We start from the raw sequence: 26,376 nt of genomic DNA, 5'->3' as shown, positions 1-26,376 counted from the left end.
GAAAATTTTCAAGGGAAATTTGAATTTCATGTGAAATAAATAGGTGTTTATCATTCTAATAATTGTGAATTATATGCTACATGTTTTAAAGACTTGAAACAATTTAACCTGCAAATACCCAGCACATTTTTTCTCTAATATTAGACCAATTAATAATCATTCTTTCAAACCTCAGAATTTCATCTGTTTTAATTACATGTAAGTCATGTTCAAATATGATTTCATATTATTTGAAACATAACAACTTTCACTACTAAGTGATGGAAACGTCCTAAAATTGATTGTGGTAATGGTTGTGAACATATTAAAAACTATTTAAGTGGATGTGAATTGTATGACATATGAATTATAGCCAATAGAGCTGTATTTAAAATAAATTGATGCCAATGAAGAAAATATTTACTGTATTTTAGTAATTTATAAGTACACTTCTTATTTTCGTTGAATATGCAGTATTTCACATGATTGAGTGGCAAAGAAATTTTGCTTTCTTAGCATTTCCCAATACATCTGTTCCTGGTTTTGCTTTATGCAATCACTAATCATTTCTTTAAGAAAGAAAAAAAGTAACTTCTCTGAATATCAGCCCTATATTTTCAGAATACCAACAAATGTTTTACAGAACAGAAATTGTCCAGTAAGTGGTTGAAGAAAATGGTATATTTTCCACCAGATGGCACTGGTGTGCAAATAGTATTGCTAGAATATTTACACTTCCTCACATCAGTAAAATTGTTACATTACCACATTGTTTTCATTTGCTTTGATTGGTCTGGATAAGATAAAAAGAAGTGGAAAGTTAAGATAAAATACGTCCTTGACTTGCGGGGGAAAGGAGACATATGTAATACTTTAATCAATAAAGAATGAATAAATTTTAAAAAAATACCTCCTTGACTTGCTAAGCTCCAGTGTAAATGGAGCCCTCCTTTTAAAAATGTGGAATGAAATGCAAGGAGAAACTGTCAGAATCTTGTGCTAAATTCAGGGTGAGAACCCAGAATGCCTGACTGTTAGTTGTCATCACACAATTATACAATATCCAGAGTTGGGGAGAGAACACCATAGTCAAAGAGAGCGAGAAAATAAATCTCCATTGTGCCATTGTACATATATTATCTCATTTGATCTCTAAGCTATTAGTTTCATATATATTTTCTCATATACTCCTAATTATACAAGCTTAAACTATTAACTTCATGAGGGAAGCAGAGTGACCATTTTGTTTAATACTATATCACTTCAGTATAGCTCAGTACCTAACACATCAAAAACATTTGCAGGCAATCAAAAACATTTGTTTTAGATGAATGGAGGAATGAATTAATTAAGCTGGACAACTACCCCATTTAACAGGTAATATTATTTCTACTTTACAATTGAGGAAACTGAAGTTGGAAATATGAGGTAACTTGTCCAAGCTCACACAGTTCAGGCAAAAGCATTGAACACAATCTGACATTACTTTGCATTATATATATTCATGTAAGATTTCCATAATAGAATAAAAGTTCTCTGAGGGCAGGAATCATGTCCTTGCTATTCCACATTGTATGTCTAGCTCCTTGACCAGAGCCTGGAACATAGTTGGCACACAATATTTCCCTAAGTTCATAGCAACCCAGATCTTAGCAGTCAAGGAACAAAGAGCTCGGCTCCAGGACCACTTTCTGGTTTATTCCTTTCCCTTCATTCCACTGCCAATGCTATATCCAGGCCTTGTTTCTAGGTTTTTGCTAGTTTTCTGAAAACCTCTCCTCGAGGCCCATTAACACGAAGCCTTAGAAGTTATTATGCGCGTTGCCTACACCTTACCATTTCTCCTCGTTTCACAGTTGAGTAGTCTACCCTTTCTGCTCTCAAACGCCCAGGGGTGCTTGTGGGAGTTGAGCAGATTATCAGAGGCATCGGTTCCGGTTTGGGCTCTGTTACCTGTATCTCTGTTACCATGGGCTAGTCCACGAGCCTCAGTTTTCTCATCCCAATTTTCTCAATAAATGAGGCTGGAATTGGATGAGCTCAAAGGTTCCTTTCAGCATTAAGGCTTTTCCATGTTAATTCTATGGTTCTCTTTTGAGCTGATGACCAAGATGGCAAGTTTGGGGAAAGAATCCTCTGAGGGTGGTGTAAAGCCAGAGTTGGAAAAGCCCGGGCGACAGACGAGGCTGCTCTAGCCACAGGGTACAGTGTTGCACACCTGATGTTTGGACTTCGGCTCCGCTGGATTCAAGCCCAGGACTGAGCCAGGCTCCTCCGGGTCGCCAGGGGGCGCTGCCGGCCACTCGCCAGAAGCCGGCAGCCGCACAGCGGGACAGCGCCAGACTCTTACGACTTCCGGAAGCGGAGCGCCGGATCCGCAACGGCCAGGTGTGCGACGGCGGCGGTGGCGGGCCCGGCGGAAGCCAGGAGAGGCGAAGGCGGCCGGGCCTGGCTCCCGCGTCCCGTGGGGCACCATGGACGAAGCAGGCAGCTGTGCGAGCGGGGGAGGCTTCCGCCCGGGCGTGGACAGTCTGGACGAGCCGCCCAACAGCCGCATCTTCCTGGTGATCAGCAAGTACACGCCCGAGTCGGTCCTGCGGGAGCGCTTCTCCCCCTTCGGCGAGATCCAGGATATCTGGGTGGTGCGGGACAAGCACACGAAGGAGTCAAAGGGCATCGCCTTCATCAAGTTCGCACGCAGCTCGCAGGCCTGTAGGGCCATGGAGGAGATGCATGGCCGGTGCCTCGGCCCCTATGATACCAAGCCCATCAAGGTGCGGGTGCCCGGGTCGGGATACTCGCGGGGCCGGTGTTCGGGGGTGGGGATGGGTCTCGGGCCTCCCTTCCCCCGCAGCTCGGTCGGGGTCGGGCAGTGGGAGCCTGTCTGCTCCCGGGAGCGGACTAGGGGGTACCTGGCACTCTGGGGACGAGGAGCGGGGAGGACGGCCTTGGGAAGAGGGATTTTCAGGACCGCTCGCGCGCCTGCGTCGGGGTGCAGGGATCCGGGGATGGGGGGCGGGGCGCGGAAGTGCGGGTCCGGCCACGCCCCCCTCACCCCCCACGCCCACGGTTCCCAATCTGGACCTCGGGATTCCTGGCCCAGCTCTGGCCCTGGCCTACTTCGAGGGCTTCTCTGACCCTCCTCTCTCAGAACAACCCCCCCCCCCCCCGTGACCATTATAAACACAGATGACTCTGCTTTTCCACAGTTAGGTATGGGGTTTAACAACTTGATAAGAGTGCATTCAACTGTGGCTCTCTGGTGTTGGGCATTTTCCCACTGCCTGGCAAATGTATATAATGTTTAAGTGCAGGTGATTAAAATGTCTCATATTACATATTTCTCCCTTTTGTGATTTCCAAAACCATTTTAAATAAGCCCTATCGGTGAAGGTATGAATAGCCTGTGTTCTGTTACTGCCGCTTTTCTTGGAAAGCAAACCGAAGTGAACTGCCTTAAGAAGAGCCGAATCATTGTGATGGATGGTAGTATAATTGTATTACATGATGCTTTGTGTACTTAGTTCACCCTGGGGGTATTTATAGTAAGTTTCTTCACTTGTCTGTAAAATTAAGGTAAATGACACATGGCAGGAAAGGTAGTTTTGAGGGTTATAGGACAGGCTCTGCTTTTAGCACGGTGCCTGGTACAAGGTAAGCCCTCCTATATCCTTGTTGTTGCCGAGATGTCATTCCTTGCTTGCTGTGAACGGAGAATCTAGCAGTTGCTTTACGGTGTACCCTTCACCTGTCCTGCAGAACTAGGTAGCTTTCCACAGAATTCTGCTTTCTCAAAGGTTTTTCCATTTACTACAGAAAATGAGAAGAATATTACAAATATGGACTTACATAAATGAAACAGAGATATTTCCATTTCTGGAGGTCTTTTCTTTACCCCCTTGTGCAAAAGAGGAGGTGCCTGGGACTGCACCAACAACAGTAGACACTCCCACCTCTCCAACCCTTTGACATGGGTGACAACAGATCATCAACAAAACTAATTGTAAGGCCACAGCATATTCTAGATCGGGGGTTTGCAAACTTGTTTTCTAAAGGTTCAGATAGTAAATATTTGGGCCTTGTGAGCCACATACAGTCTGTCAAATACTCTATTTTCAACGGCCCTTTAAAAATATAAAAACAACGCTTAGGTTCTAGGCTGTAGAAAAACAAGGCTGTAGTTTGCTGACTCCTGCATTAGATTGATCATTTTTATCTCTTTCCAATTATGATCTTGGGGAAGAGGGTTTTTATACTTTTGAGTAACATAACCACAGAGATTATAACTGAAAACATGCTCCAAATTTGAAACCCATAGATCTCCTTTCCGTCATTAAATTACTATAAGAGAAGTAAAATTCCCAACACTGAAATGCACCTTCCCTTTTAGCCACAGAGAAATTAAATTACTCCCAAAGTTTAAATTCTGTTTTTCACATTTTTGTTCACTCATTTTCAGCCAGAGGGTTGTTTCACTGCAGTGCCCAGCTAGACAGTCTTAAGTTCATCCTTCAGCAGCTGCAGTTGGAGCTATCTTCCACGAGAATGTAATTTTTTTTTTTCAGTATTCCCAGTTAACTTAATTCAGCTTTAATTTTTTTCATATACTTTGCTTTTGCAAAATTCCAAAGGATCTACCTACAAGACAAATTACAAAATTACAGCACCAGGCCTACAGCCAGTAGATGCCCAAGTAAAAGTCATTTTGTTACCAGCTACATTATCTAAAGGAAAACAGTAAACCTAGGAAATACAAGAGAAAAATAATTGGTTTTTAGCTTTGCAAGAATGTCTCTTAGAGCCCATGGTCTGTGAACATAAAATCTCAGGAGTCATCCATTAGGAGATTAATGATACATGTTGTCTACTTACATACTGTCTCCTTTATCAGATATATGAAACATTCCAGTCTGCTAATATTTAGAAATTTGTGATCTGATGGCACTTCCATCTCAAATCTTACTACCTGAGACTCCTTTTCCCTCCCTGGTATCCTCCCATATACTTAAAGGTTCCCTATTGTCCACTAGACTAACTTTATAGAGGGCCATTTCCCCATTAGTCAGTGTTAATAATATTTCATGATATAGTGGACATACAGTGGACATAAACTGGAAATAGACTCTACCTGGGGATATATAGATATATAGATATCTGTGTCTTGTAAGCAAGTTCCACATCTCTGTGACAGCTGTTTTCCAAGCAAACATAACAACCTTTTTAAAAAAATAATCCTTTATTGTTGAAAGTATTACCTATGTCCCCCTTCCCCCCCCTTTGACCCCCTCCAGCCCACCCCCATCCCTCACTCCCTACCCCAGGCCCTCACTTACCCATTATCTGTCCATGTTCCATGCACAACCTTTTTTTTCAATATTCCTAAAATCTCATGGCATTATAAGCTCTGAGTTTTTTAGTTGCTGCTTCTTACTCTATAATACCATAGGTCCAGATTTTGTCATTCTTAAATGACATAGAGCCCCCCCCTTTAAAATAAGAAAAAGGTGTTTGTGTAGCAATTTATATTAATTTTATTACTTTTCCTCAAGTTATAAAAATAAAACTAGCCATTAAAAATTTTGTATATAGCTCTATATACAAATCCACAATCCTATTTAGAGATTTTAATATTACTCTGGAATAATATAAAACGGGTGGGGAGCTTTTTTTTTTTGGATATTTATAACATCATTCTCGAGCCATACAAAATTATCAACTTAAAAATTAGCCTGCCCTATTTGGTCAAACATTTAATTAACTTATCCCTAATGCCTTGGCAGGGCCAGACCAAATGATTTCGCACGCCTTATACGACCTGTGGGCTGCATGTTCCCCACCCCTGATATAAAACCAAGACAATTTTACAAATTAGAGCAATATAAAATTAAATTCCAAGTAATAATCTAATGCCATAGATGATGTTTCAATAAAACTAAATTATCAATAGTAGAGAAATAGAGCCTCAAATCATTCTGTGTATTTTCTTACTCAGTACATCATTTGCATTGTCACTGAGATGATCCAGAGTATGGTAATATTTTTTTTTTTAAATCCTCACTCAAGGATTAAAAAACCTAGATATGTGCCCTGACCAGGAATCGAACCCACAACCTTTTGGTGTACTGGATGTTGCTCCAGCTAATTAAGCCACCTGGCCAGAGCTATCTTTTTTTTTTTTTTAAAGAAGATTGATGATAGAAAAAAATTAAGAATATGACCATCTAGAATTAAAGCCAACTATGTCAAATATTACATTAAACAGATATACTAAACATTCCAATGAAAAGGCAGAGATTGTCACTTTGGCTGGTGTGGCTCAATTGGTTGGACGTCTTCCCATGCACTAGGTCTTACCATGAAAAGGCTGCCAGTTCAGTTTCCCATTAGGGCACATGCCCTGGTTGTGGGCTGGATTCCCAGTAGTGGGGTGCAGTGTTTTTCTTGCTTAAATATCAAGAAAAAAATCTTTAAAAAAAAAAGTAAATTGTCAGGATTTAAAAAAAAGAATGAACTAAATGCTATTTACAAGAGACACTTTGGGTATAAAAAAATACAAAGTGGTTGAAAGTAAAAGAATAGAAACAGCTGGTATGGTATCAGACAAAATTGTCTTGAACAGGAGAGGAGTATTAACAGATACAAAAAATATCAGTCAAAAAGTACATAACAATCCATATTGTTTATGTAGCCATTAATAGAGTTTCAAAATACATTATACATTATTGATGGAACTAAGGAGACAAATTCACAATCAGACTTTTATACATTCCTCTCAGTATCTGATGGAACTAGTAGACAAAATCAGTAGATATGTAACATTTTAATAACACTAACCTATATAATAAAAGCCTAATACACTAAGTGTCTAGTCGGCCATTCAACCAATCAAAGCATAATATACTAATGATATGCTAAGGCCGCTCAGCCGCTCGCTATGACATGCACTGACCACTAGGGAGCAGATGCTCTGACGGTAGGTTAGCTTGCTGCTGGGGTTCGGCTGATCGGGACTGAGCGAGATGGGCTGGACACTCCCTGGAGCCCTCCCACAGTCCCTCCCCGGCTGGCCAATCTCCTGCATCCCTCCCTGGCCCCAATCATGCACTGGTGGGGTCCCTCGGCCTGGCCTGCATCTGCTCGCAATCTGGGATGAGGGACTCCCCACCTCCCCCGAATGCACAAATTTAGTTCACCGGGCCTCTAGTTAACTATAAATTGGCATTTAGTGAACACTACCCAATAACTGCAGAGTACACATTCTTTTCCAGTGCATTCACTATTTTTGGTAAACCAGAATCCAAACGTAAAAATACATTTGGAAAAAATAGTGCAGAGATTGGTAATCCTATATAATAAAAGGCTAATAACCAAATAGACTGAATGGCGGAACGACCAGTCGCTATGACATACACTGGCCACCAGGGGGCAGACGCTCAACACAGGAGCTGTCCCATCAGGGTCAGTGCACTCCCACAGGGGGAGCACCACTCAGCCAGAAGCCGGGCTCATGGCTGGCAAGCACAGCGGCAGTGGCAGGAGCCTCTCTTGCCTCTGTGGTAGCACTAAGGATGTACAACTGACAGCTTAGGCCGGCTCCCCAAGGGCTCTTGGACTGCAGGAGGGCGCAGGCCAGGCTGAGGAATCCCCCCCGGGGAGTGGGCGAATATCGTGCCACAGGCCTTTAGTAGCTCATAGGAAGTCACTGCAGCCCAGCCAGGTGCCTCAGTTGGTTAGAGCTTCTTCCCATACACCAAAAAGGTTTCCGGTTCGATCTCCAGTCTGGGTGCATATGGGAACAACCAATAGATGTTTCTCCCTTTCTCTCTCTAAAATCAAACATATCCTTGGGTGAGGATTTTTTTAAGTCATTGCAATAAAGATTGCTTAAAATTTTTTCATTTGACCTTATTACATTAACCTACCATGAACTTCATACTAATAATGAATTAAGTATATTTAAGGAATAAGGCCCTAGCTGATTTGGCTCAGTGAACAGTGTCGGCCTCCAGAGGTCCCAGGTTCGATTCCAGAAAGGGCATATGCCTGGGTTGTGGGCTCAATCCCCAGTAGGGGGTGTGCAGGAGGCAGCCAATCGATGATTCTCATCATTGATGTTTCTCTCCCTTCCTCTCTGAAATCAATAAAAATATTTTTTAAAATGAGAATAGGAAAACAGCCGATTATTTGCACATTGTTTCGTGGAATTTATTTGCTTCTTAGGTTTTAATTGCTCAGTCCAGATCATCTGGAAATCACCGAGATGTAGAAGATGAAGAACTTACAAGAATATTTGTTATGATACCAAAGTCCTACACAGAAGAAGATCTACGGGAAAAATTTAAGGTACTTAGATTTTCTAATCGTCTAGCATTTGATAATTCATAATCCTAAATTGGTTGCACGGTTACTAAATCTAAAGTGTGATGTGAGTTAGATCATTAGATTGGTGGTGGGGAATTAAATAACTATTTTTAAGCTATCTTTTTCAATCTGTTTTTTAAGTATTAAACCTAGAATAAAGTAACTTTAAAAATTATAGACTATATAAAAACTGGAAAATACTTATGAGCATCTTGGTGTATTAGTTCACATAACCTTTAAATTAACTCTGTGAGGTAGGTAGAGCTATTAGCACCAATTAACAGGTACGGAGATAGCCACAGAGAAGATAACTAAACCACTTAGTTAATAAGTGGCTGGACCAACATTTGAACCAGAAGGTTCAATTCCAGAGCCTCTGCTCTTAACCACTAATGAGCAAGACTTTGCAGCTCTCAGACTGTTCAAATTCTTACTCTCCCTTTATAACTTGAGCAAGTTATTTGATTTCTCTAAGGCCCAGCTTCCTTTTCTGTGAAATAAGCAGTAAAATAAATATATAGGGTGACCCCCCAAAATATATACACATTTTAACAGCTGATGGCTCAGTTTGAAAATCAAATGTATTTTAATAGATACTGCTTTTATAATTATTCAAAGTGTGTGTATACATTTAGGGGACATCCTATATATATCCTTGAAGGACTGTTGTAACAATAAGATATTATATATAAAGCAAATGCTCACTAAATAAACATTTTCATTATTTTGGTTATTATTTGGTTATATCATTATTATGGTTATTTTTCTAGTGCTTCATTAGTTTGTGGCATTGTAAGTCCATTATTAAAAATGACTTTAAATTCTAACTCTAATTTCTTTTTTGGCAAATAAGAGGTATAAATAAATTTTAAAATAGTTCTGAGATAATCCCTGTTTGGTTATTAATTTTGACTCTTCTAAGATCTTTTTTTTTTTTTTTTTTAACTCTCATAGGTGTATGGAGATATCGAGTATTGCAGCATTATTAAGAATAAAATGACTGGAGAAAGTAAAGGTTTGGGCTATGTTCGATACTTAAAACCATCACAAGCTGCCCAAGCAATAGAAAACTGTGATCGAAGTAAGTATGTGTTTATTTAACATTGTTAAAAACTTCTTTAAAATTACAATTATTCTCAATAACTGAATCTAATACTGGTTTTTGTTAATAATCTTATCTACTAATTTAATCTTAGCATTGGGAGTTTAAATATATATATAGCCCTCAGATGAAAATTATTTTGGGCTCTATGATTAAGCTTTCATTGAGGCACCATCTTGAAAAGAAATAGCAACTATATTAACTTAGTGAAAATGTTGTTGCCATATTTTGGTTATTATTTCTATAGGTTTGGATTGTTTTTTTTGTTTTTAATATATTTCTTTATTGATTTCAGAGAGGAAGGAAGAGGGAGAGAGAGATAGAAACATCAATGATGAGAGAGAATGATTGGCTGCCTCCTGCACGCCCCCGACTGTGGGTCGAACCCGCAACCCAGGTATGTGCCGTTGGCCAGAATCAAACCTGGGACCCTTCAGTCCGCAGGCCAATGCTCTATCCACTGAGCCAAACTGGCTAGGGCTGGATTGTTTTTCTGTGGTTTTTTTAAAGTGCATATTTTACAATATTAAGTATTTAAGAAATTGATCTACCATTTCAGGTGTTTTTTAAAAATATTCATATTAGAATAAACTCAATAAGTTTTAATATTTATTCATATTTGACCTAAACTCTAAATAGAATTTAGTATACTAACAAACCTAAGGTAAGGATAGCATTTATAAGTTTGCTAATATAGGTAAGTAAGTATACATTGAGTTAATTTCAAGCTAGAGTGACATTGATTAGATCTGCTGTTGCCTGGTACACATCATGGAGAATAAGAATTATAACGAAGAGCCTTGACTGGTGTTGCTCAGTTAGAGCATCAGCCGGGGCACTGAAAGGTCACAGGTTCGATTTCAGGTTAAGGGCACGTACCTGGGTTGCAGGTTCATTCCCCACCCAGGTCCTGGCGCTTGTGGGAGGTAAGCAATCAATATGTCTCTCTAACATTGATGTTTCTCTCTCTCTCTCCCTCCCTCCCATCCACTCTGAGAACAATAGAAAAAATCCTCAGGTGAGGATTAATAAAAAAAAAAAAAAAGCAGCAGCAGCCAAGGAGAATTTTCCTTATTGTGATACTTCTAGATATATTGACCTTTAGAAATGCGATATGCAGTAATTAAATTAGTGTGTTTCAGGATATAAAAATTTATACATACTGCAAATAATTATTGTTAATTAGGTAACCCTAAGGTACACACCAAAATTTGCTCTCAGACCCTTCTAAATTTCTCACTCAGCGTTAATTGAATACCTATAGTATACTCATCAATAGGTTAAGAAGAGGCTTACAAATTAAATATAAAATAATCTTGTCATTTAAGGAATTTATAGCTATATTGCATAGCCAAGATCTAAAGGGCAAAATATAAAGAATAAAAGAATTTTTAAAAGTTCTTTGAAAGCACAGTGTATGTCTTATTTGTCTATTTCTGTCATCCCAAGTACCTAGTATAGTAATAAACCCTTAATAAACATTTATTGAGAACTTAAAGATACTGAAAATAATCTAACAGGTGAAAAACAAGTACACTGAATGAACATGGGAATACATTGGAAGTTGGATTTGCATGTGGTGGAGAGTAGGCGGGACAGAAGGTGAGAGCTACTTTGGATTGCCTTGTAGATTGTTTTAAAAGGAGAAAAATAAGAACTATTTCAGTACAGTTGATCTAACCACAATATCAAGGATGGATTTCCAGGGAAAGAATTCAAACTGGCTACTTTCATCCTTTTTGAAGCCATTGAATAATACAATGGGAACTATGAACCTTCTTCTTTGAAACATGTCCATATGCATAAGTATTTTGTTTCAAGTTTCAGAAGGTTCATGAAGGAACCTTCCCACCTTTTGAAGCTCATTCTTGCATCCTTATTTAAAATCCTGGATCCATAGGCAAAGAGACCAGTTGAAGGGTTGTTGTAATTAATTGAAGAGAATCTAAATTAAAAACAGGCAGGGAAGTTAGAGTGAAATATAACACCATCTTAGTGTATTTCAAAGGAATAATCTTGATGACAGGTTGAATGTTAAGAAGCTTATAGGATTTGATGTTGAGGAGCCTGGGACAGTGAATGATGATGTCATCTGTAGTTAGGGGAGATGAGAAAGAATAGCATAGAATTGCTGATCCTTCATGTCTTACATTGACCCATAATTTGGAATTCTTGCTGGTTTTTATTTGACCTTTTTTATATTCCTAAAAGCAAAGAAGTAGGATCTGGTGGAGATGGCAATTATATATATTTTGTTTTATACAATTATACAGGGTATCCCCCAGAAATGTATACACATACATTTTTTTTGATAGCTCAATTGATGTTTCTTTTCAGATTTAACCCATTAGAATGAATAATTATTCAAAGTGTGTATACATTTTTGGGGGACACCCTGTATTTATAAAGCTGAGTCAATCACTAGCAATCAAGTATATTTACAGGTATGTTAAATTGCTATGAAGCTTGAAATTCATGGATTCTCTTTTCAGGTTTTAGGGCAATCTTGGCTGAACCCAAAAATAAAGCATCTGAATCCTCAGAACAAGATTATTATAGTAATATGAGGCAGGAGACTTTGGGACATGAACCTAGAATAAATATGTTTCCATTTGGTAAGTGGGCTACCTTTACCTTATAGTGGAAGTAGTACATACAATCTCAACTGACTTTTTAAAAGTATTATTGTATTAGCAGTCTATAATATATCACTTAGTGAATAAAAGTCATACTGTAGTGGTGCTTTTGTTTTGTTTTGTTTTTAGTTTGTCATGACTTCTCATGTCCTTAATATTTAACACTTTAACTTTCTATTATAGTTTTCTATGGTTAGTTATGCATTTTCTCAACATTAAATTGTCACTACCACCTTTTTGGGTGAGCTGCTATTTCTACGCAGCTGGCCAAAAAAGTATGAAAGACATAGACAGATATTTCCTCAGTACAGAATCCTAAAATTGTGTCCCTAAGCCACTGTTGCTTTAAAATTAAAGCTAGAGAAAGTAGAGGAATAACAAAAATAGGAAGCTAGGAAAAGGAGGAAATGAGTGGTGAAAGTCAAGACTGTGAATGTCATTTGGCACAAATGTTCTTTTAGAAGAAACACATCATATTTTGCAGTTTTGCATACTAAACATAATCCTGTGAAATTAGACTACACATTTCTGCTTATGTTTCTGTGTGGAAGGCGGGGCAGTGGGCAGAAGTTTTCAGTTTTCTTGTCATTGGTTCCTTTTGTTGGTACTGATTACCAAGAGCATTCTACAAAATACAGTGCCTTTGTTCAGTGGAATGGACACAGTGAAAGTTCATTTTCTTTTCTAGTACCTAAAGTGTTAAATGAATTCTTGAATGTATAGAAATTTAAAGATTTACTTTTTTCTATATTATTGGAGAGCAACAACCTGAATTTTCAAATTTTGACAAGAATGACAACAGAGGCCAAGAAGCTATCTCCAAACGCCTGTCAGTTGTATCAAGAGTTCCTTTCACTGAAGAGCAGCTTTTCAGCATTTTTGATATAGTACCAGGATTGGAATATTGTGAAGTTCAACGAGATCCTTATTCAAGCTATGGTAAAATAATGTCTACATTATTTTTTAGTGTGTATTTTGTTAAAATGGCTTTTCTCCAATGAGACTTCATATGTTAGATACTGTTTGTGTGACAATTTTTCTTTTTATCTGCTTTAAACTTTAAATACAGTGATTCCTTAATAAATAAACCCCTGGAAATATCCCTTCTTTCTACTAAGTATTTTTTTTTTAATATTTTAACTCCCACAAAATAGAGCATTTTCTATTTCTGGTTGTAAAACAAAAACACCTCAAGATAGGGTCTCTCTCTGTACTCTTTTTTTTTCTTCTTCTTCCCACCCGCCCTCCCTCGCCTTCCCTCTGAGCTTCCTCACTCCATACTCTTGATTAATGCTAGGCAAATTTATAAACCCTTAAATATCCTCCTCAGCCCTACATCTCTTTTTCTTAAACTTTATACCTTGAATTGAAACTTCTTTCCTTCACTTCAAGTACCTACTTTATACTTCCCACTCTTAATAGAAGCAAGGCTGTAATATCAGCCATTTGAACTTTTAACTAATTAATTGATTAAGCCTATTATCTAGTGTTAGCTTAATCCATCTTGTATTATTAAAGCCTTTTGACTTGGAAAGGCTTTTTTCAAGGGAGGCATTTAAAGGGAGGTGTTATCCTTAAAATATCATGTTCATATTTTTACCAAAATCTGGCTTATACTTTGCTTTGTAGGAACACAACTATTACACAGGCGTGTAAGCGAACTTTGTTTTCTGACACACTTGATTCTGTATTTACTGTCTGTATGATGTTAGGGTATTTCTACATTGTTTCATTTTTGTGGCAATACCACAAAAGTATTCAATCTTTTTTCTCTTTAACTCCTCTATATTATCTACCTTTGTTTTAGGTCATGGAGTGGTTCAGTATTTCAATGTAGCATCAGCTATTTATGCAAAATACAAGTTACATGGATTTCAGTACCCTCCTGGAAATCGGATAGGTGTTTCTTTCATTGATGATGGGAATAATGCCACAGAGTAAGTACCATTCCAGGAATGTCTAAAGCCAAGCTTTGGGTATATGTGATTATGATTTGAAAAATAAAAATATAAAACAATATCTCAGGTGAGGAGGGCATACAAAACAAGTTACTATTAAGAGACAGTATTTCTAGTTTTCTATAAATTATCAGTTGTTATCTTCAGTCTCCTTAGAAAAATGGCAACACAGATGGTAGCTGCACAGCTTGCATCAATGGTGTGGAATAACCCAAGTCAGCAGCAATTTCTGGTAAGTAGGTAAGAATTTAACCTTCCATAGGGTATAAAATAAATGTGGCCTTGGTTTATTAGCTATGTAAGAACATTTTCAGAGCTATATAAAAGACCACATAGGTGCCATGATACTCATCTCTTTAGCACTTGACTTAAGATCCCTAAAGTATAGTTTTTCTTTTTCTCGTTTTGTACCCACCTCTTCAGCAGCAATTTGGAGGAAGTTCTGGATCACAGTTGCCTCAAATCCAGACAGATGTTGTACTTCCGTCATGCAAAAAAAAAGCCCCTCCTGAAACTTCTGTGAAAGAAAGACTGTTTATCGTGTTTAACCCTCATCCTTTACCTTTAGATGTATTAGAGGATATATTCTGGTAAGATATCAGTTCTACAAAGTTACATTTTATAATATAATTTGTTTAAACCAGTCCTTTAAGCACTCACAATCTTGAAACTTCTTAAATCCAGTACCTATTAGATAGAGATGATTTGTTCTGTGCTTTAAAAAACTATTGATATCACCTTTTAAAATATATGATCATTTCCTTATCTATCATTCACACATCCTATGTTTCCACACAGAATTAATTTCCTGTTATTTTTTTTTTAAGGCATAAACCCATAGGATTGTTTTGAAAAGCATACGTAGAATGGACAAGTCATCTGTTCATATAAGATATATCTGCATACACCTGTCCTCTAGAATTCTTTCCACATAGCCTTCTCATTGTAGTTGTAATTTAAATGAACAAAGTTTACTAAGTATCTTCTGTTTTGTTCATACTCTGTTGTATCCTTAAGGATTTTATAAAAACTTCATTGAGTAAACAATTACTTGATTGTATGAAAGAACATATAGTTAGTGTAAAAAGGGGGAAGGCTCTTGTTTATTTCTGTTTTTAATATAACTCCTACCTTAACTTTTTCTTTATCCCATGTGCCTTACAACAATGTTAGTGAATTAAAAAGATAGATAGGAAACTTACCAAAGAGCTGCACAAAATGTCAGGTATGTGGTTCAAACTCAAGTATTTTGACTCTCCTTTAGCTGACTCATTTAGTTTATTTCTTGAACCTGTCCTCTGGTCCAGGCAGGCACTATGTTAAATGCTAGAGACATTATATAAACAAAACATTATAATAGGTAAACAAGATAAAATAGTTGTTGTCTTAGAGATTACCTTATTTAGGAGACATATAAGTAAATAGGGAATTTCAACCTGGTAAGATTAGTGCTATGAAAAGAGTGGACGGGCTATGAACTTAGAAGACTCCCTGAAAGAAGTAAGGTATAGTGGAAACCTGAAGGATAAAAATAATTTAACCCAGAAAGAAAGCTGGGACTGTGGGTGGTTATTGCTGCCAGAGAGAATGTGAAAGAGGTTATTAGAATATGGAATTTGAGACTGAGGGAAGATAAAGCTGGAGAGGACAAGAAACTGTCAAGAAAGGCTCACAAAGTATTTTAAGGAGTTTGTCTTACTCTGGAGGCAATGAGGAGCTGCTGAAGGGACTTTTAGGGAGGAAATGATATTTATGTTTCAGAAAGATCACTCAGAAGACAGGGTGGGAATGGATTGGAGAGGGACAGGAAAACTAGTACAGAAGATATTAGAGTAACCTAAGGAAAAGGTAATGATGGTCTTCATGAAAAATAAAACCTGAGTGAGAATGAAGAGAAACTGACAGAGAAATATTTAAGAAGTGAGATTGAATAGGAGATACGATATGGGGAAAGAGGTGATAAGGGAGTCCAGAATGGACCCCAACTTTTAGACCTGAGCAGCAGTATTTAGTAACGTCAGTTGATTTTTTTTATTATTTTTTTTTACTTTGTTTCAGTCGTTTTGGTAACCTGATCGAAGTTTACCTTGTGTCAGGAAAAAATGTGGGGTATGCGAAGTATGCAGATAGAATAAGTGCTAATGATGCGATTAGTACTTTACATGGAAAGATCCTGAATGGAGTCAGACTTAAAGTTATGCTGGCAGATTCCCCACGTGAAGAATCTAATAAACGGCAAAGAACTTATTGATTCTTGAGGTAAGCCTTTTTAAATCTGAATTTTAAAACACACTGGCTAAATAGTGTAGTAAGAGGAATATGTATAATATGTACTTTAGGAATTTCTTTTTAGAAGTTCTCATTTGAAAGCACTGTGGCTTACAACTTTGCTGATAAAACCAATTCAGATTAATTTTATAAAAATTTTTTTTTAACTTGAACTTTTTAAAACTTAAATGGTTTCAATGTTTACTGAAAGAATGTTTTTGCCCTTCTATAAAATAAAATCATTTCAAATTGGAAAATTAATTACTTTTTGGTTTGTGAATGTCATAGATATTAAGAGTTGAACTTTTTTACTATATGCTTTCATAAACATTAAAGTTGAAGTACTTATAAAGATTTTTAACTTGAAGACTTAATGACTTGCATTATGAAATGAAGTAATTTATAAGTCTTTATAAAGAATGTTTTCAGTTCTCATTAATAAAATGCCTAAGCACAATATCAAATAATAGAACTTTGAACCTAAAGTTGGTGTTTTCCTGGACTTATATATATAAGCTTGTGCTTTAAAACTACACATTCAGAAAATTTTTCTTTTGTGCATATATGAATTAAAAAATAATCCTGACATTTTACCAAAAACCCTTTTGTTTATCATAAATATTGATACATGCAGCCATATAAATTCCTTTTATTAGTTTCCAGAAATCGAACTTAAATTTTTGTTTTCTGTAACAGTCAATTTATATCTTCATGGGTTGGTGAAACATTCTTGTAAATTTAGAAATGTTCAACTATTTCACATTTTTATTCTATAAATGAATCTGAGTTTCAGGAGGAGGAGTGAGCGTTTTCTCTTCTCACACATACTAGCTTCCCAAGTCCACTGCTAGTCAAATGGTAGCAGTTGGCAAGCCCTTTGGATGCACATTTTTCACTTGAGGTTTTCTTTCTGATCAAGAGAATTATCAATATCAGGATGAATTGCCTCAAGCCTTCCTGCTGATGACCCTTCCCTAATAGAGCAAGTAAAGTGGTTAGTTCCTCCTTCCTAGAAGGCAGTGGACAATAAGAAGTGTTCATTGAGCCCATTGTGAGTAATCCTAATTTAGAAATGTTTTCAAATGTTTTATTTGATTACAAAACCACACCCATTACTCCATACAGTGTAGAAATTCTAAATTGCCAGTGAAAAAGAATTAGCAATTCTTTTTTAAAACAAAGCAGTTATTTGTGTTTACAAATAAAATGTTAAGAACTGACTTGTTTAGACAAGCTATCTTCTAAAATAGCATGAAAGTGTATTTATTCATGGCTGTGAATATTTCAACATATAAGTAACAGTTTTTTTATTCAAAGAATTTTTTTCTTTAAAAACTTCTTAGTATCAGAAAAATATTTAAATTAATCTTGTAGTTGAATCTTTCCTAATGGTTATGATATAATATGGAGAATATTAGACTTAAAATGAGAAGAGCGGAGTTTGAATTCCAACCGACACTTAACTGACTATGATTGAGCAGATCTCTTCACCTTTCTGAAGCTTTTTTTCATGGTGTTATTGAAAGGACAATGTTAATTTTATAAAATGTTTTTAAAAATTTTGTAAAACTCTTATATTGGTGACTTAAGTGAAACCTTTGAGATATCATCTCCAAATGATCATAAACTAAAAGTGTAATGATACAAAACTACCTTGAGGTTCTCTGGTACAGAACTTCATAATGCCCTGTAATAGTGATGTCCATTCATCCAATCCCCTACATTTGAGGAAGTGCCTATTTTTCAGCATGACTAGTCATGAAATATACATCTACCATTTTCCCTTATTGAACTATTTATTATACATATTTAGAGCAAAGATGAGGAGGGTCAGATTAGTGAAATTCACAAGGACATGACACCACTCAAGAAGGCTAGTTCCTTTCATCTCTGAGGAATAAGCCCAAGTTTCAGTGAGCCACACCTAGGAAATAAGAGAAGAAACTGGTCTAAGAATATAACTTTGAGAGTAGTTGGCTGATGTTTTGAGATGAAGCTGATATACAAAATACGCCTCTATTTGAGGAAAAGAGAAATTCTAGTATTTCATAGCATTCTGATGTTGTATTCATTTACAGCATTTTCCCTCCAGAAATTCAGTATGTGCTTGCGTCATCCTTCCAGAGAACTTTGGTTTTGCTTATTTGGGGGCACCTATGAATAAGTAAGCAGGTAACATTGGTTACACTGAAATAAAGGAGCAATTCCTAACATTTTAGGAATACTATGTAGAACAGCTGTTTCCTTCCAGGTTATGATTTTCATACTTGTGTTGTGTTCTTTCTACAGAACAAAGACTAAATAATGACATAATCCTCAGCTGACTGACTGAAAATGTGACTGGACGCACTCCCTGTGGACAGTTGACAGCTTTTTTTTCATGTTTGATAGTCTGTGCACAACGTTGTTTTGTCTGGGGAGCAGGGATTGTTGACATGTGTTCCTTAATCCACACGTTAATGCTAAAACTAATATAGTAGTTGTTTCTTAGAGCAATATGTTGTTATGTGTAGTAGAAATAAAGTTTTCTTTGCTTAACTAAATCATGCCTTATTTATGTGAAAGTTGAGAATGAAAGACTTAATAGATAGTGTTTAGAATATGACTAAATGACATATTTCATTGATTTTGAGATGCACGTTTTTCCACTTCTGCAATTGGAAATGTCTCAATTATTGATTGTGTATCATAGTGTAATTGACAGCCTTTTTTTCTTTCGTGGTGGAACTTAAAGATGCTTCTTTCAGTCAGTTGCATCTTAGATTCAATAAAATATGGTAATTGTTACTCAGTCTACGCATGAAGATTGACTACTTACATTTACTCTAAGGCAAGAGCCAAACACACATCATTAGAAATATTTTTATACAGTATTTCTATAGTTAACCCAAAATTTGTTGGTAATTTTGTGAATATCTTTTAAGACCATAGAGAAATGGTGATAAAGAAAAAAAATTAAATTGTTGATATTTTTTTTTATAGTAAGTTGAAATAAATGTCACTGGTGTTGGAGGGTGGACACTTTCCCTTTACAAATACAGAAATGTAATGGCCACCCCAAAAATATGACATGTAAGCAGTTTTCAGAACAGACTGTGATAGGAAGAATAGTCATTTCAGAAAATTAAAAATTAGGAACCTACTCTGCTTGTATTTTGAAAATCCAAGAAAAATTTTTATCAGCTCTTGCCATGAATACTATATATCAGAAAGAATATATCTAAGTCAAGAACTTGACACCTTAAAAAAAGACATTATAATTGGTACACAGTTGTTAAAGCATCACTTAATTACGTCTTCATTATGCCTCTAATATCCTCAAACTAAAACTAGTAAAAGATTAAATTCACTGAGCATAATAGAGTGTTTCATGCTTGGACATCCATTGAAAAATCAAAATTCTCTTTTTGAGTCAGTAGTTTTAGTAAATATAGATAAAATTTTCAGTCTTATCTTCCCAGGCAAGACTTACTGTATGAGAATTGAACCAAGTATCTGAGTCAAAGGACATATTTTAAAATGTTCTCTTTATAAATGAAAAATCTAAGTGAGGAGAGTTGAGGATTAATTACCAGCACATCAATTTAGTCATCCCAAACTCATTCACTACATACATAGTTCCATTCTTACATATTAGAATTAAATTGTGCCCTACAGGTTATCTGGCTCAACCACTAAGTGTTGCTTGAATTCCACCCATCCCCACCCTCAAACATGTCTGTCAGGTGGTTAACCTAAATGGTGTTTAGGGAGTTTACTACTTCCTATCTGAGGCCACTTTTAACATAAAATTTGACTATCATTTTTGCTTCTTAATCTTTTAAGTTTTTCACTAAGCCAATGTTGAGAATCTTTTTCATGGTTAACTATCATATACCCTTTACCCTCCATATTTTCTATCCAGATTAAATAATCCCAATTTCTCCATCCTGCATTTAAAGTCAGGTAGCCAGTTCCAGAAAATAGTTTTGTTTTCCATGAGGTTTATTTCCTTGAGTCTTTTGTATAAATTCTAAAAAGACTTGTATAATAGCTCTCTGCCCACAAAATACTTCTTTGCTCTCATGATGTAATTTTCTGTTGAGTTTTCTCTCCCAGTTAGTTGCATGTCTCAGTAATCAGTGGGGTCTTTGGCTTTGGTGTGCATTTAATTTGAATCGTCTCTATCATTTAGCCTTGCTTCTGCTTTCCTTGCAGTTGATCCCTAAAACTTCATTTTTTAAAAGCCAGAATAGTCATTTTTCTTAAAATGAGGAAATTCTAGAATCTAAAATAGCATTTAATAATCTAGTGTTTATGTCATTAGCTAAATATTTACTTCTCAAATGCACTTTGGATATCTATCTATATATATAAAAGCCAAGTGACTGAAATGACCAGAACGATTGGAATGACCGGTTGCTATGATGCACACTGTGGCCGGTCAACCGGCCCAATCGGCCGGGCAGGCCAGCCAACCTCCCGCGGTCCCCCACCCCCATCTGCCTGGCCTCAGTCGGGGGCAGGGGTGGGACCGGTGGCCAACCTCCCACGGCTCCTCACTCCTGCCGGCCCGGCCCTGATTGGCCCCGATAGGGATGGGCCAGTCAGACCCCACTCATGCACGAATTCGTGCACCAGACCTCTAGTAAGGATATAATATTTAGATGCTCTGTATATGTCAGTTACTAAATTGTTAACATAGCAGGGTTTTTATTAGGTAAGTCTTTAATATAGAAAAAAAAGCTAAACAAAATGGTAATTTTTCTTTTTTAAATACAGTTTTTACTGATTTCAGAGAGGGAGGGAAGGAGAGAGGGAGAGAGAGAGAGAGAGAGAGAGAGAGAGAGAGAGAAAGATCAGTGTTGAAAGAGAATCATTGATTAGCTACCTCCCATATGCCCCCCTATTAGGGATCGAGCCTACAATGTGCCCTGACCAGGAATTCAACCTGAAACTCTTGTCCATGCTCAACCACTGAGCCACACCAGTCAGGCAATTTTTCTTTTAAATATGTGGTTCAAATAATAAATCTGATCAAACTCTCCTGCAAGTTCATTAAGTCGAGTATTTTATGGTAGTTTACAGAAGCCGAAAGCAGCTATCAAATTTGCTGCTTTTAGAACATCATGTCCCAAACTATGTTTCTTGAAGTAAATACTAGTGTCTTGAGAGAAGTCAGTGTGTTGTTTAGGAAATAAATTTTCATAGTCAAACATATTGAGAAAATGTTCCATCAGTTTTTTACCATAAAACTTCTCAGAGCCTTTCGTATGTGCTTGAACACCATCACTGTTATCTTCAAATAGAACCATAGTTTGCACTTTCATAGTTTGCTTTATGCACTGTGAAATGTGTTTTTAGAGGCACACTATTCCAAGGCTCTGGTATTCCAAGAAATATATATTTTAGGAAAGATTGTTCTAGAATATATAGTTTGTATTCATATGGTATGGTGCGGTCTTGTTTACAAGTTCATTTTTTAAACTTTTTCCCACTCCAGAAAAAAGGTTAGTGCAAAATACTAAGGAAATTATTACTCTAAATTTTTAGCTTTCTCTGATCTTCGCTCTTTTTTCATTGGGAACCTACTAACCATTAATTAACCAAAAGAAAATAGAGATTTATACCAGTTGTGATAAACATTGCCACTCCAAAACTGAAGTGCAGTGGTTCTTAAACTTTGATGTCCACAAGGGTCATCTCAAGTGTTTGTTTAAAACACAGGTACACTGATTCTGCAGGTTTGAGGTGCGTTTTTCATCAAGCTCCCTAGGTAATTCTGGTGGGGTCAATGGCATGACTTTGCAGTATGCTGACCTAAAGGGATTCCATATATTGGAACTTAGGTTAGACTCATTGTAACAGTAAGACATTGAGAAGCTTCCAAGTCTTTTTACCTTTGGCATTTTTTGGAATTAAGTATCTGTTTCCCCTAAATTTAATATCAGTAAATATGAATTGCAATGAGAAATTCAAAAACACAGCCAGTCTCACAAATAGCAAAATATCAGGCCAGCTTTTTCTTGCTAGCAATGTCATTTGGTATTTGTAAAGGATGGTTACTATTTGCTTTATACCATTCACAACTTCTACCTAATTTCATTTTTTATTTACATTTATTCTGAATTGCATTGTGTTAATAAATTACCAAAGATTTTGGCTCTAAAGAAGTACATAAGCATATGTCATTCTTTTTAAATGACAAAGGAGCATGATGTGATATAATTATTATCAGTGTCTAAAAAACTGAAATAGAATAATCACAAGGGTACAGAAATACATGTATATGTATGTGGGTATTCTTGCAATTAAAGTGAATCCTCTTTTTTTTTTTTTAATATATATTTTATTGATTTTTTTACAGAGAGGATGGGAGAGAGAGATGGAGAGTTAGAAACATCAATGAGAGAGAAACATCGATCAGCTGCCTCCTGCACATCTCCCACTGGGGATGTGCCCGCAACCCAGGTACATGCCCTTGACCGGAATCGAACCTGGGACCTTTCAGTCCGCAGGCCGACGCTCTATCCACTGAGCCAAACCGGTTTCGGCAAAGTGAATCCTCTTATAAAATTAATGTTTTTTTGGTACACCCAAAAACCTGTTGGTTGTAGATGCACTTTAACTTTTAGTAACTTCTTTATAAGTGTATAAAACTAAAAATTAATGAAAGCAAGAATAAATAAAATACATATATATCTTTTTTACGCAGCTATAACTGATTGCTAGTTTTATTTCTATCCATATATGGATGATAAGCTGTATTAAAGAATCATAGCAATTATTTTTATGTATGATTTCAGTAAAGAGAAAATATATAGGTCTAAAGAGAAAACAAAGTTCATCCTTATTAGATAAGTTCCATTTTAATATCTGAATTTTAATTAATGGATTGCATTATTTCCTTTTCTAGAAACAGTAACTCAAGAACACATGGATCCTGGGAACTGAAGGTATGGTACTGCTAGGTGATCAGATAGAAATATTTAGTTAAAATATGAAGTTGGCAGTTCATTCATTACAATGACCATGCTTTGACTTTAAGATAAAAATGACTTGCCCTCAGGGGAATATGCAGGTTTCACTATACTTTGAGAAAGTTACCAGGCACTTTGAAAGTCCATTTGTGTGATTATTACAGGAACAGGAAGTCCTGTGACTGTTATACATGAACTGCAGCCAATATCTGGACATCAAGGTCCATGAGAGTAGCTAACGTGCCAAGTGACCAAGGCCGCGACTACTGTGGCAGCCTAGAGACTGCCTTTCTGACCATAATGCTGCAGAAGTGGTGGAAGGAAGCCGCTATTTTAGAGACTATCTTAGGAAAATTATTTGTATTTGAGATACAAAAATCAGAAACTGAAAAGGCAAGTACTGTTTTCCACAGAAACTGGGAAAAATATTGAGCACAGTAGGATAACCAAAGTGCTTACTCAGAGATACTCTTATGAATCTACACTCTGAATTTTCCTGCCTCTATCTCCATTTCTGATTTTGGAGGTAAATGATGAAAGGATGTTGCTACTGATTTTCTTACTCATACACTATTATCATTTTCTAGAGTTAATAATACATAGGTCACAGCCTTCTTTAGCACAGAGTTCTTATGGATTTTGTTTGTTCTGTTACTTTTTTGTTTGTTTTTTAATGCTAAAAGAAGAATTAAAGTCATCTACTTTAAAGTCATCTAATTTACTGGAAGGTCTATGAAAATACATAATTTAATTTTCATTGGGTTCTGAAGATACTTTTTGCATCCTTATATTATTGCTCCATTGACACAAAAGACTTTCTCCCTCTTATTAGTATATCAGTAACTTAGGAAATGTGTCATCGGGACATTTGGCAGAAGGTAGAGAAGGAGATCACAATAGAACTGACTGAGGAAGAGTCTGCAGTAGTTGTCGAGAGCACCAGGACTGGCTGACCTGCTTTGGCAATGTCGATATTGGACAAACAATGTCAAAAAAAAATTTATTTTTAGGAGTACTTGGAAGGATAGCATCCATCTTTGCTTTATCATCACAAATTCTTACCAAGGAACCATCTCATCTCAATCCTTTCACTAGAAACTCTTAACAGGGTTTATTTCCTACCACTTTAACTCTAAGTCTGTGATTTGTAGGCACTGTAGTGTTGTCCCATCTTCAACCCAGCCCAGTCTTATTTCCTTGCAGTAACTAAAAGTAATTTGACAACAGCAACAACAAAAAAGATGAAGTACATCTCCTTTATATCATCCCAAAAGATTAGCAATGTCCCTGAACACCCAGTTTCTACTTAATGACTTCAGTTACTTATAATATAGGAAAGTGTCATGTCTTCTGTATCTTGTTGATAAGATTAGCCTTCAGTTTCTCCAAGAGCAGGTTTTATATATAATACCAACATTACCTTTTTGGAAAGTGAAAGAGATAATAAAGGCAGTGTAAATACAACATCTGCAATCCTCCTTTCCCAATTTTCTGTAAAAATACTCGTGAAAACATTCAAATATGAAAAAAAAATCATTCATAGGAACTTAGGTAAGAATACTGGAAACTAGAAGGAATTTTTACTAAATAAAGCAGTAAAGGGTAGATTTTTTTCTTTTTAATGGCTGAGTCAAATTTCACATTGAAAGAACTTGTCAGTAAAACTTGCTTTTCATCTAACTCCTGAGATAGTCATTGAGAGTCCCATCAGAAGAGGCTTCATTCTGCATTTCTTAACTGTGGTGCTGAAGCTGCCCTGTCTTGGAGATTTTCCTTAACCAAGAGAACCACAGTTGGCGTTAACCTGGGCAAAGGGGTCATAAAAGAGATCCCACCTCTGACCAGAATAATAATGCTGAATGGCAAAGGCAGAACAAGTGACCTGAACAGATCTTAGTTCTGCCCCTTGGCAGATTTAGGATACTAAAAACAGAAATTTTTTTGAGAAATGTTAAGTGTTTTTTTTAGCCACTGTTCTAAGAACTTTGTTCTTATTACCAGGAAATTCCTTACACTCCTAGCCTAAGCCTAGATCTGAAGGACTTCTTTGGGTTTCCTGGAGGAATAAAGTGAGTCTAACATTTCTGACCATCTGCTAGGTAATACATCAGTACTTGAGTGGACTGCTAAAGAGCTGAAAGGATTCCTCAGAGTCTGCCAATTCTGTAGTTGGCCCAGCTAAATCAATTGTCATAGAGAAATGAGTAACTAAACGGACAAGAGATTTGACCAGCACTTCTCAAAGAAAGCCAAAAACGGATCACAGGGGAGGGGCTCGAAGGGAGGATGGGTAAATTCTTTATTTTTTTATAAAGACATTAAAACCTCTGTGTTATTTTAGCAGTTAATGTAAGTTTTAGAGTCTTTTTTAAATCTTTAATCATATTAGTCATCAAGAAAATGCACATTACAACTACAGTAAGATACCCTTACACTGGTAAGAACAGCAAACAAAGTGTTGACAATACCAAGAGTTGGTGAAAGTGTGGAACAGGAACTCTCATTAACTACTGGTGGAAGCCTCAACCACTTTGGGAATGTTTGACAAATATCTGCTAACATTGAAACATCTACTCTCAACTTAGTGATTTCACTTCTAAGCATATATCAACAGAGATAAGAACATATGTATACCCAAAAAAATATATACGAGAATGTTCTTAGCATTACTCATAATAGCCTCAGAGTGAAAACAGCCTTGGTGTCCATCAACAGAATACATACGAGATATTGCAAATATCTATATAACAAGGAAATGAGTTAACTTGTGCTACATATAACAATTTGGATGAATCTCATAAATGTGATGTTGACCAAAAGGAAAGAAAGAAAAACAGCCAACAGAAGAAAATAGACCTTCAGGCCCAGTGGAGTAGGGAGAGGTCACAAAAGGGGCATATGGTGTGCTAGTAATCTCTCTGACCAGCATGGTGATAATAACTGAGCTGTACTTTTTGTGGTTTATGCGTTTTTGTTGTATTTATCTTATAGTACTTCAGTTAATGTTTTTATTTCCTAATGAGTTAAGCAAAATCAACACAAGGTGGGACAGACTTCTGCAGTGAGAAAAGAGCAGCATCCTGAGGCATTTAAGGAAGAAGGGCTTTCGGGAG

General features: G+C 36.6%; 1 protein-coding gene across 3 annotated transcripts; it reads left to right on the top strand.

Moving 5' to 3' along the window:
• The first annotated feature begins 2,327 nt into the window (after nt 1-2,327).
• On the top strand, nt 2,328-16,295 carry RBM45 (RNA binding motif protein 45). 3 transcript variants are annotated; one of them, XM_059703951.1, is made up of 9 exons: nt 2,329-2,753; nt 8,200-8,322; nt 9,295-9,421; nt 11,935-12,057; nt 12,838-13,017; nt 13,886-14,015; nt 14,184-14,268; nt 14,463-14,626; nt 16,095-16,295. In XM_059703951.1, exons 1-9 carry the CDS (start codon nt 2,454-2,456, stop codon nt 16,285-16,287), a joined length of 1,425 nt encoding a protein of 474 aa, XP_059559934.1. In that variant the 5' UTR covers nt 2,329-2,453; the 3' UTR covers nt 16,288-16,295. The 3 variants fall into 3 exon arrangements, with proteins under 3 accessions (XP_059559935.1, XP_059559934.1, XP_059559933.1); XM_059703950.1 differs by having other exon boundaries at nt 14,460-14,626; XM_059703952.1 differs by lacking the exon at nt 11,935-12,057 and having other exon boundaries at nt 2,328-2,753; nt 14,460-14,626.
• Nucleotides 16,296-26,376: the final 10,081 nt, after the last annotated feature.

The sequence above is a fragment of the Myotis daubentonii genome, chromosome 7 (genome assembly GCF_963259705.1).
Source record: "Myotis daubentonii chromosome 7, mMyoDau2.1, whole genome shotgun sequence".
NCBI classification, from domain to species: domain Eukaryota; kingdom Metazoa; phylum Chordata; class Mammalia; order Chiroptera; family Vespertilionidae; genus Myotis; species Myotis daubentonii.
This window is presented reverse-complemented; position numbering and strand designations above follow the sequence as displayed.